Source organism: Tursiops truncatus, chromosome 16 (genome assembly GCF_011762595.2).
Source record: "Tursiops truncatus isolate mTurTru1 chromosome 16, mTurTru1.mat.Y, whole genome shotgun sequence".
NCBI lineage: Eukaryota > Metazoa > Chordata > Mammalia > Artiodactyla > Delphinidae > Tursiops > Tursiops truncatus.
This window is the reverse complement of record NC_047049.1, coordinates 14,268,241-14,283,660: the sequence shown is the minus strand read 5'-3', so window position 1 is coordinate 14,283,660 and position 15,420 is coordinate 14,268,241. Positions and strand designations below refer to the sequence as shown.

Genomic DNA, 15,420 nt, shown 5'->3' with positions numbered 1-15,420 from the left:
CAGGCTTTTGTCACTTGGTGTTAACTGTGTATGTTGCAACGACTTTAATTGGTTTCATGTCTAGAGTGAGGGACTGAGATGGAAGTGGGACTCTCAGGGGAGCGGTCCTGGCACTCAGATGGCTTGTCACATTTCTTTTTTAATCTGCTGTTCTTTTCCTTAAGGCAAGGGAGGTAATGTAATTATCTTTTGAAGACAAACGCACGCTGCAATATGTCAGCTTGGGCTGCTCTCATAACACAGCCCCAAGTGTGGGTAGAGGGAAATGAAGTGGGGATGCGGGTGGGTCTGTGAGCTTTCCAACTCAGAAGCCAGGAGAGTTTTCCCCATAAGGCTGCAGGGCAGAGTTTGGGCACTGGCATCAAAAAACTGAATTCCAGTCCCGCTCTGCCGTCCTTAGCTGTATGACTTTGCATCAGTCACTTGCCCTCTCTGCCCTCTCTTGCCTCAGTTGCTTTCATTGCAAAATTAGATTAATTCTACCTGGGAGTTGTGAGGGCTGAATGAGATCACGTACGCAGAGCCCATCCATCCTGGTGTGGGGGGCATGTGGTGAGCACCCCGTACTACCAGCTCTTATGGTCATGAGTGTTCTGAGGGCGCAATCCACAGGGTGGGCTAACCCTTGACACACCTGCCACCAAAGGAGCTGACCCAGTCTCCCCTTGGGCTGTGTGGGCCCTGCGTAGAGAGGACTCATCCTGTGTCACCAGCCACAGAGTAAGCAATTATTTAAAAATCCTCCTATGCACACAGTGCACACAGAGCCCGTGAGGTGCTTCTTCCCCAAATTGCAGCAATTCATCTCTGAAGAGGTTCTGCGGGGCAGACAGTTACTCTGCGGGGCTTTGCTGGACTCAGTAGGAACCTTTAGTCCTGAGCGTGCACTGAGCCATGGCCACATCTGCCTCTTTCTTCCAAAGAGCAGGGGCCAAACCCTGAGCTGGGTTCCAGACATTGCACAGTTCAGCTTACTTTATTTTTTATTCTCTAAAATGACTGGTAAAAAAAAAAAGTTGCATAATATTCCCTTATCCAGATGCACCATGAGTTCTTTCACCAGTTCACTGTGGATGGACATTCAAGTCGTTTCAAGTGTTTTGCTATTGCAAACTATTCCGCCATGAAAATCCTTTTGCATGGATCTTGCCACACTGTGTAAGAATGCAGGGTAAATTCCTTACAGTGGAATTGTTGGCTCAAAAGGGATGAAGATTTAAAATTATGATACATATTGTCAAACAGTTTTCTAAAAAAGATTGCCCTTTTTTTTTTTGCGGTACGCGGGCCTCTCACTGCTGTGGCCTCTCCCGTTGTGGAGCACAGGTTCCGGACGCGCAGGCCCAGTGGCCATGGCTCACGGGCCCAGCCGCTCCGCGGCATGTGGGATCTTCCCAGACCGGGGCACGAACCCGCGTCCCCTGCATCGGCAGACAGACTCCCAACCACTGCGCCATCAGGAAAGCCCAAGATTGCCGTTTTTAACGTACCCGCCCAAGGTTTTCTCAGGCCAAGCGCTCACTTTATCTTTGAAAAATGGTGAATTCTTTGTCTACAAGCCTGGATGGGAGAACTCGTCACGAGGATAAAACCCATCAGTGCAGCCAGCGCTGCCAGTTTATGTGACTTTTATGGGTACTCCTGCTCGTATCTTTCACATCATTGTGTTTTCGTTTATGCTTTATTTATATCATCACACACAAGCAGTCCTGTATCTGGTTTCTGCCACAGTTTTTATTCACTTTCTTGGCATTCCTCTCAGGGTTTTATTAGTCATTTCTTGTTCCAGCTCCTAAAATTTCTATCACCTGCATGCTGAGATTTGGTTGTATTAGGGAGGCGATCAGAATACTGAGGACTGTGGGAGGAAATTCCAGGTCCCCAGAGTACTACTCCCTCCCCCTTTCTGTTTGATGGTTCAGGGGACATCAGAGTCCTTCCCTTCCTGGGGCCAGCCCACTGCTGCTGGCAGGAGACGTTCACTTCCCTGCGACTAAGCTTAGAGATTTCTGCTCAGCGACCCAGAGCCGGGTAAGATGTTGGGATCTAGGGTTTTGCTATACCTTTGAAATACCAAGCTCAGTTCCAAAGGCTCACAAACTTTGGATCCAAGCTGTGGAGTTTGGCAGAAGTCATCCTAAACTTGGTCAACTGAAAGCAGCTCAGAAAGCAAGGGAGTAGGAAAACCCAGTTGAATGAAAAAGAACAAAAGTGTTCTACAGAATCTCAAGTGAAACACAAGCTTCTGTCCTACAAAACAGCAAGGTCTTCTTGGGGTTGAGTGGGCTGCGATTTTCAGACTGAAGCGAACGACAATGGTGAAGTTAATTACTGCGATTTGGGTTTTAATAATTCGCCTTAAAAATCCTGGAGGTGATAAGGTGCCAGAAATGATAACTTCCACAGGGAAGTGGGGGAGTCATATTTTGAGCAACCATGATTATGATGCTAATTCTAAAAGAGAAAATCTGGCCTCATGTGATATAAAGTGATTCTTCCTTTTTTTTTTTTTTATTGGAGTATAATTGCTTTACAATGGTATGTTAGTTTCAGCTTCACAACAAAATGGATCAGTTATATATATACATATGTTCCCATATCTCTTCCCGCTTGCGTCTCCCTCCCTCCCACCCTCCCTATCCCACCCCTCCAGGCGGTCACAAAGCACCGAGCTGATCTCCCTGTGCTATGCGGCTGCTTCCCACTAGATATCTACCTTACGTTTGGTAGTGTATATATGTCCATGCCTCTTTATCGCTTTGTCACCGTTTACCCTTCCCCCTCCCCATAGCCTCAAGTCCATTCTCTAGTAAGTCTGTGTCTTTATTCCTATTTCACCCCTAGGTTTTTCATGACATTTTTTTTTTCTTAAATTCCATATATATGTGTTAGCATACGGTATTTGTCTCTCTCTTTCTGACTTACTTCACTCTGTATGACAGACTCTAGGTCTATCCACCTCATTACAAATAGCTCAATTTCGTCTCTTTTTATGGCTGAGTAATATTCCATTGTATATATGTGCCTTGCCAGCCACTGAGCTGGATGCTGGAAGTAAGAAAATGGCTCACTCTGTCTTTACTTTTGATCAAAACACTTACTATTTCTAAGTTTATACAAATAATTCAATACACATATGAGAGTAACGAGAGAACCCACCCACTCTATCCTGTCAATATAAAACTGCATGCTGAAGACATGAGATAGCTATCAGCCGTGGCCCTACACTAGAACCTAGTTCCTTTTGGTATTACACGTATGGGCTGTTAGGCTGGGTCTAAACAGTGGCCTCAACAAGGCGGGCCTCGTTGCTGCCTCCCCCTCCTAGGGATTTGACATTGTCTTTGGCAGAGGGGAGACGTTGCCACTGGCATCTAGTGGGTAGGGACCAGGGACCCACAGGACCAGACACCCCTCAATGTCTCGACACTGGGGATTTCTAGTATTTGGAGATCTCAATATCACTTTCCAGTGAATTAAGATAAAAGAAGAAGACACAATAATCATTGTTTTTAAGAAAGAAAACAACGTTTATTAGGATATTCTGGGGTGAGGGAGACGGCTGAAGGGACTACGTACATACATTCTGCAATGCTTAGGCAATATGCTAACAGAAAATTTAAACCTCACAAAACTACTTCCAAAGTCCGAAGAACAAAACGTGTACTTCTGCGTGGAGATGGTCTTCCGTGGGTGACGGCAGTAAAGCACGTTGCAAAACAGCTGTGTGAGGAAGCCGCGAGGGAAGGACCCCAGGAGAACATCCAGGTCCTCAGGAAGCAGGTACACGAGATGATGAAATAAACGCGTTATCTTCTACATGTGGAAAACTCAGGCAACACACAATATAAAATGGCGACCGGAAAGAAAGCTGCTCACCCGTATCCTCTCCTAACTGGGGGCTTCAGCGGGGCTCCCTCCACCCCTCACCCCAGCTCTGGCGAGGCTGAGGGTCTGAACCCCTCGCCCGGGACAGAATTCTAAAAAGATCCTAAACACCAGAATCCTTCTTCTCTTCCACCTGTATTGTGAACTTGCATGAAACAGAACGAACGCAACTGAGACTACCCTCGGGTTAAGAGTAAGAATGCAACACCGTCCAAAAGATACAGCAAAACAATCCCACTTCCTACAGCTCACACAGCTTCTCAGCAGGAGCTGGATTAAACAAGAGAAAATAATTTCAATATCAAGGGAAAAGGCACAGAGGATGAGAAAACTCTTTAAAGCAAACTCTGGTAAAAAGCGTTTCCCCACCGCCTCTGGGGGAGAGAAGGGAGAAAAAGAGAAAAGACAGATAATTAGGAGAACTGTAAGGCCCTGCATTTCAGGTTTCTGAAATCATTTCTTCAACCCTCTGAGGACAATCTGCTATTTCTGAATCCAGAAAAGCGCATCAGAAGTGTCTGATTACTGGGAGACCACACCAAATAGGCAGGGCAATCTGTGATTTGGTTCTATGGCTTCCATTCTCCTTCCCCCCGCCCCGCCCCCATTTCAGAAATGCCTTCAGCTAAAGCTAAAAGATAGAAAAACCAAATTCCGGATCAAGCATGCTTTGCGTGCCAGGAAGGTAAAGCTGGATCACACAGCCCTGCAGCAGCTGCGACACAGAAAGAGAGAGGGAGCTTTATCGAGACAGCTTTAAGCGCCACTGGTGTCAAGAAAGCCGAGTACCTTCCCCTGGACCTGCAGACGCCCGGCCGGCTGGCTGACAGACGACAGGCCTTTACCGACTCCTAACAGCCTGCGTTTCCTACACCCAGGCATCTACTGGGTGTTCCAATTCCTCATCCTACTTTACTCTGGTTCTAAGATCTGTGTTATGTTTGGCGGACAGCTCTGGTGTCTCCCATTCCCACCAGCACCACGGCTGGTCCCTGACAGCTGGGACTTCCACTGGCCTACAGGCCTGGCCGTGCTCACGGCCCTCTGAGGATCAGAGGGGTGACCCCACTGGGCTCTCCATGGCGGCCTTGCGGGCACAGGCTGAGGGTGGGTGTATCTGCCTGCTTCACGATGGGTAGGCTGGGTGGGTTGTACGCATGTGGACTGGGACTTACCTCTTAGAGACTGAGTCTGAAAAACAGCTTCACGGACTATATATAAAGAGAATTTAGATTCTCCGAAGGATATCAAAGTGAAGGATTCTGCCAATCTGGAAACGACGGTTGTTCCCCTAAGCTGCTGTCAAAGGGCCCTAGATTCTCAAGTTACTCGTGCGGGAGCTTCGGCTCCAAATGAAGCTTCATTCAAGTACAGTAGATGTTCCCTAAGTGTGCTGAATTGTTAAGCACCTGAGTTCACTTCTCAGGATGCTGGCGGAGGCTGCATCTCTGGGGTTGGTCAGGACTGGCAGGGTGGTCCATCTTTCTTGCCAGCATCCTGCACTTGAGGCAGATTAAAACATCATCAGACTCACCGGCTAATTTCCCACAAAGTCTACCCCATTTGGGGTCCTGTCCTTCCTGGTGGACGCCGTGAGCCTGCTGGGACTGGCTGGTCATGCTCAGCTCTTCTAGGGACAAATGCTAGTTTTCCACCTCTCGGCAGGGAATGCATCAGACAAAGCCGCTTTGATCCTAACGCTTTTTATCACCCTTTCTCCCAAGTCACCCTCAATAACCTCAGGAGGACACCTTCAGCACCAATGCATAACAGCTCAGTGCCGTGAGATGATGCAAATGGGCCAGTCCTTGCTACTGGATTTCAGAATGAAACCCTTCAATGTCCTAAAGTTTTTCATTCACCCAGAAGTGTTTAATTTCCTACTATGGGTCATGCTTTCTGCTAGGGAAGCTGTTAGGGTGAGCGGGAAGAGAGGTTCAAAAGAAGAAAGGGACTGATGGTCTCCGGCCAGTCTTTTGGCACGTCCTGCAAAACGAAAAGTGGGGATTGGTAAGACAGCCGGACCTGGGATGAAGAGAAGAAAATCAGAGAAAACCTTCTATTGATGCTGGTGCTGGGTTTGGCAGCTGCCCTTGAGCAAAAATAAATTCCCTGTGGCAGTGGAACAAGATGCTGCTATGGGCACCTGCCAGAGGCAGACTGCCGAAGTTGCAGCTGCGCTGGTCAAATGAGCCTGGGGACCTCAGGGGGCTGGGAGCTCGATGACTGTTACAGGCTGCGGTTCTCTGCAGGCAGTTTATTGAAACAGGGCTGGCGTGCCTTCCCCACCCCTCTGGGCTGGGTCTCAGAACAATCAGGAGTGCAGGTGGTGCATCCCGCTGAAAGACCCAGGCTGTCTCCGGGAGGGAGGAGAAGCTCGTCAGAGAGCTCTGGGAACTACAAAGGGATGCTTGGCGAGGAGGCAGGAGACAAGACAATCCCAGAGCTAAGAAGGGGGAGCTCAGGGGAGGGCTGGATGGATGAACTTTCTACTCTGGGATTAGCATCCTCTTCAGATCGCCTGGCTCCTTAGAGACTTCTCTGTCTTCAAAAAGCCAGGGTTACGTGCAGGATGGGCATCTGACAGAACAAGAATGAATTTGGGTAGGACTAAATTTAGAATGATTACGATGGAGAATTGATGGGAAGGGACTCCGTTAAATACTTGGGCAACAAGAAACAAGGGTGGGGACCGGGGTTATCAATAATCGATACGCGAGAGAAGGGAATCCGCCAATGTCTTAAGATAATGACCCTTGGGAAATGAAAGTGTCCCACTGAATACATCCCAGGATGGAGGCGGTGGCAAAACCCACAGATTTAAGGCCTCTGCAGTGAGAATATATTTCAGAGGTACAGTCGTCTTGAAGAATTCTAGACAACAGAATTCAAATAAATGGTCACTTGAGAATAAAAGCTGTGTCAAAGTCAAGAGGTATCAGATCTACACACGAGATGCTTATCTCAGGGATGAGCGAAAAACATAGCTTGTAAGGATATCTAACCAAATTCCCAGCTCCTTTGCTGTTTTAGAATTTCTGAAAAGAAACTCCTTCCTCTGCCCTCCAGATATTAGCTCTGGCATGCTTCCTACAAAGGCGCTGGTGTCTAATTCAAGGAACTCTGGGTGTTTTGTTGGGACAAGTTTTCTGTTTGGACCAGACTGCATGCTCCATTCACCAAGGGCACGTGGTCTCTTGCGGTACCTTGATTTTGCTTCATCTCTTCAAACTCCCCAAACTCAGTGCAGACAGGCACTTTGGCCAACAACATGTTCAGGCCATTGGTAACTGACTCTTGTGTGTTGTCATTGCTTTTCGGTCTTTCTTGAAATGATGGGTCTGACATGGTCTCGTTTGTTTTATCAAAGAGCATAAGCAACAAAGATCGCGGGGGTATGAATCCAAGAGCTCAAGAACAGCTTGAAAGAGAATGAGAAAATGTGCATTCATTTAAGCAGGTCATTTTCTGGCCCGCAGTTTATTGACTCAAATAAGTCGTGCATGCCTGACGACATGAATGAAAACTTATTTTCCAAAAGACAGCTCCTCCGAGGCCACTGTTTTGTAAATAATAACAACAGAAATACATTTTTGTTGGATTCTAAGAACAGAATTTGCTAATTATATAAACTCTCACTGCTCTTACATGTCTTTTTCCCAAGCACTTAACACTGATTTAGAAATGCTTCCTCTCTCCCACTTTCCTAGCTCAGCAGATGGAGTGTTTGGGAGTGTCTGATTCAGAGTACAAAGAGGCAGGTGGGAAATGGGGATGCAGCTGGAGACAACCCATCCTCGGAGCATGTGCAAGATAGAAACAATCTTAACATAGACTAGATCAAAGGCCACAGCAGCTCTGGAGGAGCCCTGTCCTATATTTGTTTTCCTTGAAGAAGTAGCTTCTAAAACATTTTTTACTACAGAATAAAGAATCGTTTAAAAAAATTTTTTTAATGGAAAACCACGCTCCTTTCACACTTTGCATACAGTTTGCTATACTTAATGTAAAATAATCTATGTCATTCTCAACTTACACTTTTTTTTTACTAGAGGCTTGAAAAAAACGAGATATGGAAAAATATATTCAGGTGGCATTCTGAATTCCCTCTCTTTACTGTGCCCTTCTTCCTTCGTGTGCTCTATTTAAAAAGATCCTCAAACACCTCTCGGTCAAATATTCAACATCAAGGGGACTGAAAATGTGCTTCTAATCAGTTTGGCAATCTTGCCTTTTTTTCTCTGAAATGGGTAGAGCATAGCCAGACTTGATTTGGGAGCCACGGTCTCCAGGGATGTGAGTTACTGTTTTTGTTTGCCAGAATCAACTACAAGGAGATGCCTTCTCCAACAGGCCCAAACCTCAGCAGGCAGCCCTTGTATTTTGGTGACACTTTCCATGCAGGGCCTGCAGGACCGGAAGTAGTGAACCATTTTTTGCTTTTAGCACTGCCAGAGGAAGCTGGGTAGGTAAAAGGTTTTGCCTGCTCCAGTACTGGGGCAAATGATGGTGTTTCTGGGGCACCGTGTTCAACTGAGATCACCCCAAATGGCAGAAACACTTGCTTGGCATGATTTTATAAGAATCTCTCTAACAAGTTGTCATGGAACATCCTTCCCTCTGTTTACTTAAGCAGTAATTTATTTTCAAATGGACGATTTGGTCACTCTCCTATGCTTCTATCTCTGAAGAAAAATGAGATCTGTGTTGGTGAAAAGATGAGGCTTTTCACAATTTAATTTATGTGCTGCACATCCATGGTTCTTCACTGAAAGCCACGCGTTAGCTCTGATAACTCCTATTTCCTCTTTGGTCATCTGAAGCTAATTAGAGCTGCTGTTTATTACAGAAGTAATCAATAGCTTTCTACAGTAGATTACATAGAATCAGACCTCTATGCAGTTAGTCCAATGTAGATACATAGAGATACCTTAATTAAAACAAAATATGCTCTGTAAGAGATATGCTTTCACAGATGACTGGAATTCCAAGTATTTCGACATGTTGAATGTGTTTATTCAAAGGAAGAGTCTTTAGGAAACCTTTCACTAATTGAATTTGTTTGATGAGTTCCCCTTGAAAACATTTTGAAGTGAAAAAACTCGGTACTTAGTATATACATTTATGTTTATTAACATTTGGATATAAATGTACTTCAAACACCAATAGAGCTAAAAGGCTATGCCTTCATCTTGGGTTTAATAGATTTCCCACCCTAGTAATCTGATTAATTCTTACAAGGCAAACATCCGTGGGCAAAGGGAATCAGGACGAAATGTGCACTGTGGGTCTCCCCCCTCCACCCCTCTACTGATATGGGAAGAAAGCGAACGCTTCCAATACTCTATTGGGTGGAATCTCCTCGCCTCTATTCAGTTTCAAAGAAACATGGCTACTAGCACTCGATCCTTGTAGATTTCGAATCTCACCATTTCAACCAGACTTCAAAAGTGCACTTTTGAGTCTATTCGTTTAAGGAAAAGAACGATAGAAGAGGACGTGCAGCAACAAGCCAAATGCCTTATATCCAGAGTCCTGTTCTGTTCTGTGTCTCTGTGCCAATCAACTCAGCTCCACAGACCTTATTCGTGACCCTCTGGATCCACAAACCTTTTTTCTTTGTTGCAGAATCAGTCACAGTCTGTCATGGAGGACACAGAACAAGCAAGCAGACTCCCCATGACCTTCAGACCAAACTGCTCTACGCAGCGGCCAAGCCGTGACAGATGGGAGTCAAGACAATCCTTAGGAAAAGAACCGTGTACCCTGGCATGGATCTGCTTCCGAAGAAAGGGCAGCAAGTCCCAACCCCCGTCCCAGTCAAGTAACATGAACACCAAGGTACCGGTCTGTGTCAACTGGCAAGGGTGCCCCTGGACAATGTAGAACATTTACGAGTGGCTGCTGGTTTCCTCACAGGTATGCACGCTTGCGTTTCAAGAAATGATAAGACAACGCTTGGCTGCTCTGTGTCCTCCTGCCTGTCCACAATCACGTGATGCAGAGCCCGCTTTTGAAGAGCTGTCTTCGTGAACATCGGAGTTAACGCTACTTATGAGAGGAAAACAAGCTCCGTGTATTTTGTATTAAACCACCAGTAAAAAAAACGAAGACTATGTCATTACTTTCAAAATACAGAAAGCCAGTAGTTGAAATCATTTAGTAGTAAAATTTTTTTCTACATATAACCTGATATGTGTAAAGAGTATTGGAATGGTGCTTCAGCTGTATTTGACTCTTGTTAGTTTAAGGGCTTCTCACTCAGGTAAGGCTTAGGAAAATGTCTCAGTGGTCAAGGTTCTGTGAAGTCTCATGCCCACTCTCACTCTCTATTTTGACTAGAAGACAGACACTACACTGGGATGTGACAGGTATTTTTTGTTTTTGTAGGAGAGTGCAGAACTGTTTACAGCACATAAACTTAGCACGGAAAATACTAGTACATATAGAAAAGTGAACATTGGTACAAGCCTGTTTGCACAAAGTCCATCAAGATTGTCTTGATGAGGATCTTCACTTTGTGACCAAAAAACCCTGGCATCCATGTACCGCTGCAGTCATGTCATCAGAAATAAAACCTATTACATGAGATATGGAAGATTCTTTAGAAATACTAACTCCTTCTCTAGCTAGTGAAGGCCAGAGTTAAATTGTTAAAATCACCATCCTCATCGTCCTCTTGAAAAACATGGCCCCAGTTTGCTTTACAGCCAAATCAACAAACTGTCCCCTTACAATACAGCATGCCCCAAAGCCTTCTGAGTTTGGAATGTAGCACTGTATCGGGGATCCCATATAAGCCCTAAGGATCACAAGAAGCTTTCTTAGAAAAAAAAAAGAAAAAAGAAAGAAAAAAGTTCCAGTTGGATGAAACTGTTTTAGCAGTGTCTCAACTGAGTTCCTAAAACTGGAATTTCAGATATACAAGAGGACAGGAAACAGATAACTTGGTTTTTGTCTTTTTACATGTCCATATTGTTTTTTAAATGCAGCTACGATGTGTCAGCCAAAGATAAAGATAATAGGGTGGACAGGGCAGTTACCACCAGGACCAGCAGTGGGCTCAGACTGCAGCTTGGAGAGGCAGCCATTGATTTTGTGGTTATGTGGCTGGAAGCCCCAGCAAGACCATCCTTTTCGTAATCACGCTGTAAGAAAGAATGTTTTCATTATCACCCACTGCACGTGTTCGTTCCATCAAGGCATATTTTAACCGCACTCTTTCTCTCTCACTGCTCACCAAAGCTGACCCGAGATTTTACCCCCACTCCCAAGGTCCCCCAGCAACTGTGCAACATGGAACCATTCTCCTTCTGGGTACCAGGGACCGAGGAGGGATGCTTGCTGTCTCTCTCCATCATGAAGGAGGGCAGGAAGAATCATCTTGGGAAACTTGCCCAAGCAAGTATGAGTTCATGCAGAGATGGGTCACAAATCGCATTGGAGACTGGCAGAGAAGGCAGTAGCCTTTCCCTCCACTGGCTGGTTCAACCACGGACTTCATAGATGAAGGATCTCGCCCTGCTTTTCAGAGAGTCCCGACCAAAGCCCAGGCTCCCAAATTCCCAGTCAGCACAGCTGTCCTTCCCCAGGATTGATTCCTTCATCCCCATCCCTAGCACCTGCTCAATCCCATAATGCCACATCCCGCCACAATGAGCTATGATTGTGACAGAATCAACCACCCTCTCACTTGTAGATCGGGGAGTGTAATGCGGCCCGCCTTGGCTACTTCTGGGTTGCTGTGGAGGTCAAAGGACATCTGGTAAGGAGCGAGAGTTGTTATGTATCTTCTCTGTGCCAGATGAATTTATGTGACTGTGACCACAGAGATTATCATGGTACTGGGACAATGGTATTTGTGCTGGTCCAGTTCTGAGATTAGGATCCTGGGGTCCACACTTGGTTCTCACTTTGGGCACTAGGATCTGAAGACTGCACCTGGCTCAAACGGCAGAGGGACATTGAGGGTGACTTAGATTTTTTCTGGACCTGAAACCTTGTTGTCTTTGAGCCCTTCACATCATATCCTGTTCCAGGGTCCCAAAGGCTCTGTTTCTATAAATGCAGGGAGACTCAGAAAGAAACAACTTACATCAGAAAGACAGAGGTGTGGACTTCCCGACATATTGGATTTCAGCTTCTGTGCCTGGAAAGAGACAAAAACGCACACACACAAAATCACTCATACATACTATGGAAGAGTAATTACTGATGATTAACTGTCTAGGACCGTGCCGTTTACAGAAATATGTGAGCCACAACTGTGAGCCCATATATAACTTAAATTTTTCTCCTAACCACGTAAGTGATAACAGGTGAAGAAAATTTTAATCACATTTTCTTTAACTCAATATATTACCATTTCAACATGTAATCAATATAAAAGATGATTAATGAGATACTTTACATTCTTTTATTTTCATACTAAATCTTCCAAATTTGGTGTGTTTGACATAGTACATCTCAGTTTGTACCCACCTCATTTCAAAGTCACTGCACAAAGTCATTTACATTTTGAACTCATTTATAGTTCTGAAAGTTAATGTTTAGGAACTGCCTTCTAGGTAAAAATGGTGCAATAAAAATCCACATTTATTAATAATATAAAGATAGGTCTTCCTGAAGCTTGTGTGTTTGTTCATTTGTTTATTAGTTGTTCCAGTCCACAAACACTTACCGAGCTATTTTCCAGCGCTGGGCATACGGTGATATGACAAAAACGGATGTGGTCCTGGGCTCATGTGGCTGCCCTCTAGTGGGAAAACCACTCAGTGCTTGGGGGCTAAGGCACAGGGCAGGGACTCTTTCAGACAGGTCCCCTTCAGGAATCGTGAAGGGCATTACGGACCCCAGATCCATCCATCTTAAAACTGCTTTAGGTGGTCACAAAGCACCGAGCTGATCTCCCTGTGCTATGTGGCTGCTTCCCACTGGCTATCTATTTTACGTTTGGTAGTGTATATATGTCCATGCCACTCTCTCACTTTGTCCCAGCTTACCCTTCCCCCTCCCCGTACCCTCAAGTCCATTCTCTAGTAGGTCTGTGTCTTTATTCCTGTCTTGCCCCTAGGTTCTTCATGACCTTTTTTTTTTTAGAATCCATATATATGTGTTAGCATATGGTATTTGTTTTTCTCTTTCTGACTTACTTCACTCTGTAGGACAGACTCTAGGTCCATCTACCTCACTACAAATAACTCAATTTCGTTTCTTTTTATGGCTGAGTAATATTCCATTGTATATATGTGCCACATCTTCTTTATCCATTCATCTGTTGATGGACACTTAGGTTGCTTCCATGTCCTGGCTATTGTAAATAGAGCTGCAATGAACATTTTGGTACATGACTCTTTTTGAATTATGGTTTTCTCAGGATATATGCCCAGTAGTGGGATTGCTGGGTCATATGGTAGTTCTATTTTTAGTTTTTTAAGGAACCTCCATACTGTTCACCTAAAGGGGTGGGATAGGGAGGGTGGGAGGGAGGGAGATGCAAGAGGGAAGAGATATGGGGACATATGTATATGTATAACTGTTTCACTTTGTTATAAAGCAGAAACTAACACACCATTGTAAAGCAATTATACTCCAATAAAGATGTTTTAAAAAAATACATGTACATTACCTATGCAATACAAATAAATACATATTTTATTGAAAACTGCTTTAGGGCAGTTACAAGTTCCTGAGCTGTGAGGGCTTTAAGACCCCTATTTCCTCACAAATGAAGCAAGTTTCCACTGGGTTTCTACCTGAGAACTGAGGTGGAGGGAAGGTTCCATTGCTCAAACAATTACAATAAAAACTGCTAACCCAGTGCAGCTCTCTTGTTTTGTAAAGGAAAACAAATTAGAGTGCAGAGAAGTTAAGTGACTTATCCAAGGGCACACAGTGAACTACTTTAGAGTCAAGATTTAGATAAGTCTCTGAAACTCCTGAATGGAACTGTGCTCTTTCCTGCTTTACAGTTTCTCCCAGGCAACCCTGGCATGCTTGGGTCTTCATGCTCCCCCTGCCCCCAAAAGCCACACAAAGAATCCCTCCCATAGCCCCCTCCCCCTGAAACTAGGAGACCTTTGGCGTCGAAAGACCAAGAACTCATTTGTCGACAGGATGACCCTGGTTAAGCAAAACACCTGAATCTAGGAGTATCTGGGCAACCAGCTCTGTAGGAATGCCCTGGCAGGCTGCCTACTGCGGGACAACGTTTGCAACTTGTTGAAGACGTGCTAGCCTGAAATGATAGCATGTTCACCCAAGGAGTAATTTATTGACCATAATGCTACGTGGGAGGTGTCATAACCTTTACCTCTATTTGCATATGCCCGCTGTGAATATGAAATAGAAACCTTTAAACAGGCGTCAAGAAAAAGACACTGTGAAGCATCCCTGGGCTATTCAAAGGTCACTAAATGTTATGTATAAGAAGATCAGAGGGCAAATCAGAAGAGGAATTGAGCCTTACTCAAAAGCCTACTTTTAATCCATATTAATAGCAAATCTGGTCCATTGCATTGTAACCTGTAGAGAATAATATGTAGAACTTTGCACGTTTTATTTCTGTTCAAGGTTGGAATTGTGCCAGACACCAAAATGGCCCTAAAACATCACATTCTGTCGTTTCTAGGCGGTAATCTACAAAAGACAACCCTCATTAAGGGCTTTTGCATAACTAAGTAGTTCACTAAAACGTGCAGAGAAGGCAGCCTGACTTCTAGTCTGGGCCACATTATTTCTTCAGGTTGTTTCTGTTCTGTGCTGTGGTCACAGCTAAGCTCCACCTCAGTGTCCTAGACTGCAGTGCCCTCTAAGAGATCCAAGGGCTGGTAGGCCTCCTCCTCCTTTGTTCTATATGATTAGCACCAGCATGCAGTGTATCGCTCATCACCTATAGCATCTGAGATGCATCTAGTGACTAAGCTACACTTAGTCACTTCAGGGACCTGTTAATGTACTAGTAAAATGCCCATCTATTACATGATTGTAAAGGGGGCTTCCACCAATGGACTAGAAAAGGTCTCTATCTCAACCAATTTTCTTAACTGGACTCTACCTCAACATAGGTAGATTCTGGTCCTCAGTGGTCACTGAGAGCTCGACTTTGTACAGGATTAGAGTCATACAACCGGGTAGACATGCTCTTGCCTCCCATCTGAGAATGGCTGGGATGACTGTTTGATCACACAAGAAAATACATTGAGACCAGCTCCAAGTCTGTGAAGGCTCTGGGATCTTCTTCCCCCAAAGCAGGCATCTTGTTGGCCTGTATCTAAAGCAAATAATCAACCTCTGGCTTTGTCTCCCTGTATCTCCACTGGCTTTACTTAAGGTGGAGGCAGCAGCTCCAAGCTCATCTGGCCTTGAGAGCCATTCTGGTGGGCAGAACAGGACGAACCGCTGAGTGAATATAACCGTGCGCCACCAGGCCTCTGCAAAGGCTCTGAGAAAATGCCTTCTCTCCTGTCCAACCTTTTCCTAACCCAGCAGAAGCACCTAGCGCTCCAGAGGCTTAGCGGTCCACGCACACTG

The 15,420-nt window shown here is 45.1% G+C and overlaps 1 protein-coding gene across 1 annotated transcript in view; it reads right to left on the bottom strand.

Annotated features, from left to right (window-relative positions):
* Positions 1–3,514: 3,514 nt before the first annotated feature.
* Positions 3,515–15,420, bottom strand: part of GFRA1 (GDNF family receptor alpha 1) — a 213,269-nt gene continuing 201,363 nt past the window's right edge. Inside the window, exons 8-9 of the mRNA XM_019939925.3 lie at positions 11,984–12,037; positions 3,515–11,036 (exon numbers count right to left, since the gene is read on the bottom strand). Coding sequence (XP_019795484.1) covers positions 10,881–11,036; positions 11,984–12,037 — 210 coding nt within the window. The 3' untranslated portion in view covers positions 3,515–10,880. The remainder of the gene's footprint in view (positions 11,037–11,983; positions 12,038–15,420) is intronic.